Source organism: Penaeus vannamei, chromosome 7 (assembly GCF_042767895.1).
Source record: "Penaeus vannamei isolate JL-2024 chromosome 7, ASM4276789v1, whole genome shotgun sequence".
Lineage (NCBI taxonomy): Eukaryota > Metazoa > Arthropoda > Malacostraca > Decapoda > Penaeidae > Penaeus > Penaeus vannamei.
In genome coordinates, this window is record NC_091555.1 from 430,776 (window position 1) to 436,818 (window position 6,043).

General features: G+C 35.8%; 1 protein-coding gene across 1 annotated transcript in view; it reads right to left on the reverse strand.

Moving 5' to 3' along the window:
- Nucleotides 1-793: 793 nt before the first annotated feature.
- Nucleotides 794-6,043, reverse strand: part of T3dh (Type III alcohol dehydrogenase) — a 212,086-nt gene continuing 206,836 nt past the window's right edge. Inside the window, exons 4-11 of the mRNA XM_070123415.1 lie at nucleotides 5,598-5,806; nucleotides 5,204-5,400; nucleotides 4,846-5,014; nucleotides 4,564-4,731; nucleotides 3,896-4,054; nucleotides 3,356-3,507; nucleotides 3,100-3,221; nucleotides 794-1,013 (exon numbers count right to left, since the gene is read on the reverse strand). Coding sequence (XP_069979516.1) covers nucleotides 930-1,013; nucleotides 3,100-3,221; nucleotides 3,356-3,507; nucleotides 3,896-4,054; nucleotides 4,564-4,731; nucleotides 4,846-5,014; nucleotides 5,204-5,400; nucleotides 5,598-5,806 — 1,260 coding nt within the window. The 3' untranslated portion in view covers nucleotides 794-929. The remainder of the gene's footprint in view (nucleotides 1,014-3,099; nucleotides 3,222-3,355; nucleotides 3,508-3,895; nucleotides 4,055-4,563; nucleotides 4,732-4,845; nucleotides 5,015-5,203; nucleotides 5,401-5,597; nucleotides 5,807-6,043) is intronic.

The window sequence follows — 6,043 nt, forward strand, 5'->3', positions numbered from 1 at the left end:
TTTTAACATCCTCTAATCTTTGATACCTAACACCTTCCCCTCTCCCTGGATTCTTCTCCTACTTTTCAACAGCTATCTCTATTCTTCCTTGAACATTTTTCCTATGCCTTCCCCAGTGACAGATACACTATTATTCACTCAATTGCCCTACCTCCTTAACCCTCCCCTTTATACTAATTTTTGCTCTAGTTCACATGCTCCCCTATTTCCCTTTTCACTACTATACTATCCTATAACCTTTGACATTAAACTCATTTTATCATAATCTTTAACTCTCCTTTGCTCTTTCCAACACAATACTTTACTGTAGTACTACATGATGTTTGATGTCTGGCATATTTATTTTCAAACATTAAACATTAAACCAAGGAGTCAATTACTATTCATACCTACCTCACTGATTTACACTTTACTTGGATTTTGTAGGTTCTTTTCTATGTTATATTGCTGTTAGTATACTGATAACATAATAATAATAATTAAGATAACAAAATTGATACTAGTAATATTAGAAAAAGAAACATATATTCAAGGAGTACGGAAATCAGCTGAGGTCACATAGGGTCTACTACCTGAACCTTTGGTGGTTTAGCACTTGTGGAGCCATCTGTGTGGAAAAAATCACAAAGGACTGTACATGTACCCACAGCCAAAGAATATTATATATTATTTTCATAAATCAAATAATTTTGGTTGCAATTATTAATATAAATAAATTATATATAGTGTGTTATAAGTAATGATAATTTTATCAATAAAACAATTATAAAGCCTTTGGTAAATAAGACAAATGTACTTGTTAAACATTTATTTGTGAACATCATTTTGAAAAACATTTGCATAACTCGTTATCTTTATTATATAATTTGTAGTCTCAAAATGCAAGTTATCAACTTTACAATAAACAACATTAAAATATTTTCTACAACTTAGAAAACTTTCATTGAATTCTCAAAGAGGGCTGCCAGGTCTTCCTCGCTCTGTTCCCTTGGTGCCAGCTTTGTCACTCGATGCTGTAGAAAGAAAATTTGTTTTACCTTTTACCAACACATTCACCATGCTCAGTGAAAATGAGGGATGCATGGCTGTTTTTAAGAACTAGGCAATTACCTTTTTTTTTGCCTAACCTTTTTTTCACCTTCCATGAGTTAATTTTGGTCTATGAGGTATGAAAAGTAGAGCTGGGAATTATCACTAATATGTCTAGTCTTCCAATTGCCCTGCAGTTAATAATACTGATTGCATAAAATACTGCTAACACTACAAGCACTTCTTGAAAAATACTGCATCACACTATCTAGCCACACGTTAAAAAGTTGGTTCTATATTTTGTACGAGTATCACTGTAGGCACCAGTGTAGCTTTGGAGCAGTTTTCCTAATGGTTGTAGTAATAAGAATACTCATTGGTATATAATTTTATAATAATTGCAGGACAATTTTAGGTTTTAAACTACCAATGGTACTCCCCAGCTCTCAACAATAAATATCAACAATAAATAACACATTCAGTAATATTGTAATTAAATTTCTTTTATCCAATATTTCTATATTTCTATATTACTGTTTAATATAATGTATTTTATATTTCATATCTAAATTGCAAAAAACACACAAAAGGTAGAGTAACACTTATTTTAAGAATTATTTTTAAAGATTTTAAATGCTTCTATATTCATGCAGATGTCAATGCCCTGCTCATTTTGATAGAAAATGTAAGAAGCCTCTCTCAGTAAAAGTAACAGGAATGAACACTTACATCTAAGGGAAGTCTTTGTTAAACCTTTCACTCATGCAATGCAAATCCAATATCACTCATGCAATGCAAATCCAATATCATTTAGTATCTTATGAAAACATACACAATGAAGATTTCTTCCAAACCATGCCATACATTTAAAGACAAATGTGTCACTCTGTAGATCTGGCTTGCTGATTTGATTCACAAATGGTTTCATTACATTAATTCTCATTTGGCATTCAGGCTGGAAAGGTAGATCCTAAGCACCATTATATAAACAAAGAAACTTGCCGAGAGTTTTAGCGCATACAATGGTTAAATTTTAGAAATGCAAAGCATTTTACACCCAATGTATACATTTTCCTTCCTCTGTGAAATTTGAGATGATGAATTCTATTCAGATGTAAATAATATTTATCAAATCTATTAAATATTTTTAATAAAGTCTGCTTTCTTTACAAATTTAAAGAAATGTGAATTTTCATTCATTTTTTTGTAACTTCAAACATAATTTTATCTTTGTTTTTTTTTTCCATTTTTTTTCTTGACTCAATGAAATTAGAAGGAAATTTTGGTAAAAATTGTTCTTCTAGAGAAAATTTTTGGGTAACTTTAACTTGCAAATTGACCTCAGTTAGTTGAGAAAATCCTTCTCCTGAGGCTCTGTTAATCTTTTAAATTTTCAATCCTAGAAATCCCAATCACATTTTTTATGATAAAACTTACATACTAAAAAAAATGCTACGTAGAAAATCAGAAAAAGTACCCCCTATCTATTTAATGATTTCTCAAGAAAGTGAGACAAAAAAGATGAACTGTTCTTGCAAAATAATGCCTACAGTTAGGAAAAGGCTTAAGGTGCTGAGATATTAGCAGGAGAATACAATACTGCATATATGAAATTTCACTTTTCATTCTTATCAACATTGCACTATTTTTCATTGAAAATGCTATTGGCTTTGCTTCTATTGGATGAATGAAACAATGTCAATCATTTGATATTATAGTTTTGTGTAGATGAATTACTTTACAATAAGTTTAAATATCTAAAAATCCTTTACTCAGCAAATACAGAATTCAGAAAAGACCATCTGGGTTCATAATGAATCCAGAGGGAGTGGATGGCCCAATATACCTAAGGAAAGAGACAGATTTCATTAAGACAAATAGGTCTTCCTGAACCCACAACCCCTCTGAGCAAAGGACTCTGGCTAAAGATGAAAGGTTACCATCTGGGTCTAAACCTGATCCACATTAAACAAGAAACTCCCTTCACTGATACCAAATCGGCATTATTGTACCCAAGGGGTCACCATATATTTTGACCTTGGCCAGTTTATGGCCAACTGAAAGACTTACCTGTGGAAGAGTCCCTTTCACCAAAGCAGGGATGTCATCCGTTGTGTACCCAAGAGCTTCCAGTCCATTGTCTACCTTCATGTCATGCATGAACTCTCTGAGAACATCAGCCAAAACACGACCTGTGAAATAATTGAAATAATTAAATATCCTATAAATTCAGCTTCAAAATAGACACCTGTATACACAATGAAACTGTAAACACTTCTGTGAATGTTTTGATACAGCTAACAGTATGCTATCCCTCATACTGTACCTGCATCTTCCCTTTTAACATTGGTCACATCCTTCCCAAGCACCTTTGCTGCTTCAATGTGTCGCTCTGGGCACATGGAGGCAGTAAACTGGAAGACAGCCGGAGCTGTCATTACCACTGACAGCCCATGAGGTATAATGGGGTGGTCACATCTAATAAAAGAAGATATGTAAATTCCCTTTTATTCCCAAACAGAGTAAGGTGGAGAAATGTACAAACTCTTTACTGTTATATCAATTTATTTTCTAAAAGAGAGAAAAATTAGAAAGGGACAGAAAGATAGGACAAAGGTTGTCATTGATAACAAAATACAGGATAAAATAGAATTAAATGTAAAGCTAATGAAATATTACTAGTATCCTGTTGTGTATATTCAACTAAAATAATTGTTGCTAAAATAATCATACAATATTAAGTTTCAAACTAAAAGGTAAACAAGATATAAAAATTTATCAGATAATAATATCACAAAGCCATTTCACTCTGTCCAGTCTTATATAAACTGTTGTTATATTAAATAAAAGCTTTTTAATTACTTACTCGTAATCACTGGGCAAGAAATTCCTCACATTTCCAGCAATAGGATAAGACATGCCATGGCACAGGTGAACTCCAGCATTGCCAAACCCAACACCAGCGAAAGTGCTTGCCAAGTGCATCTTAGATCGGGCTTCTACATCATCAGCATTGTACACGGACCTGAATTGCAGAACAGTGGGGAAGGAGTCAGAAAATGACTGTGTGTGTGTGTGTGTGTGTGTGTGTGTGTGTGTGTGTGTGTGTGTGTGTGTGTGTGTGTGTGTGTGTGTGTGTGTGTGTGTGTGTGTGTGTGTGTGTGTGTGTGTGTCTGTCTGCGTGTGTATGTGTGTGTGTGTGTCTGTCTGTGTGTGTGTGTGTGTATGTCTGTCTGTGTGTGTATATATCTGTGAATTTGTGTGTGTATGTCTGTCTGTGTGTGTATATGTCTGTGTGTGTATGTGTGTGTGTGTGTGTGTGTGTGTGTGTGTGTGTGTGTGTGTGTGTGTGTGTGTGTGTGTGTGTGTGTGTGTGTGTGTGTGTGTGTGTGTGTGTGTGTGTGTGTGTTGTCGGGGTGTGTGGGGGTGTATGCAAACGTACAAGTGTGTACCACTCCTACTTACATATTTTACACATTCAAAATATTATCAGAATACAGTACATTTTGCAGGCAAAATCTGAAGCAACCTGACCTTTTAAAGTACTTTGCAAGAACTCCAAGAGCGTGAATAGACCACACATCAGAAATGGGGTTTGAGCCTTGGTATGCCGGGCGCTGCAGAGGGTTCTCTGGGCAAGGTGAGCGGTCATGGTAAGGAATGGCAGTGTATGACTCCAGGGCATGGCATAAAACATCAAACCTTAAAGAATAAAATCAGTTCAACATTATAAAAATATCCTAATAACCTATTTGTATACATAATCTGCATACTTTTTGATAAACCCTTAGTAGATCTTGCTAGAAAGTATCTCACCCACTATAGGCAGCTACTCTCTCGGGCATGAGGAGTGTGTGGAGAGGGTCGATTATGCCCAGAGTTGGCCTAAGGGCACGATTGGCAATGCCTGTCTTGGCCTTCAGTGGCTCATAGTCAAAGATAGCCACTCCTGTCGTCTCACTGCCTGTGCCAGCCGTCGTAGGCACTGGGAAATGAGAAGAGCAATTTCAAATTACACTTCAGTGGGAGCAATTTTCTGGTAAGTATAATGGAATGTTATTTTATGAATATAACAGACTATTTTTGCACATACAAATTATGGGTGCAATATATATTACAGAATATTATCCTTTTAAAAATCACTTGTAAAAATAGGAAATTTAATCTCTCAGACCTGCAATGAGTGGTGAAAGCTTAGCTGTGACCGGCTTGCCCTTGCCAATGGGGGGATTCACATAGTCCAGGAAGTCTGCTTCTGGGTCTGATGCATAGAGATTGGCCGCCTTGCATGTGTCCATAACAGATCCCCCTCCCACTGCCACATAAGCATCAAATTCTCCTTCCTTTGCAAAATTGATGGCCTCTTTAAAACTGTAAGGGAAATAAACCATCTTCAAGTAACAGGTTGAAACAGTCAAAGACATTAATAATATATATATATACTAGTTCATGTTTGAAGTTCTACATGCATGTCTAGGTTTTCTCTTTTTGTGTGTTTGTCTACACATATTATTATCAAGGTATGCAATTACCTTAGTTAGCATATGCACAGTCTCAGCCTGACTCACCTCACATCCGTGGGCTCAATTCTTACATCATCAAAAACAGAAAAGTTAACATTATATTTTGTAAGAGAGTTGACAACAACTCCAACAGGGGACATCTGGGCCAGGGTCTTGTCAGTCATGATTAGAACTCGCTTAGCACCCATTGCTTCCAAGTCCTGGCCTATTTCCTTAGTCACTCCTGGGCCATAGCGCACTGTGGAGCAGGCCATCTGTGGGAGTGAGATTTCTCAGGACATCTTTAACAGTACTTTTTAACGCTCAACATGCACATGGTAAGTTGTAAGTGCTTCTTTATGTTTCTGTACCGTTTCCCTTACTCGTTCTCTCACCAGCCAAGTGCACCATGATATATGTATTGTTTGTCTCCATAGGACTCAAAATAAGCAGTATGAATTTTCACGTCATGTGCAAAAGGGGTTAGGACTACAGATCTAAGAGATACTTTT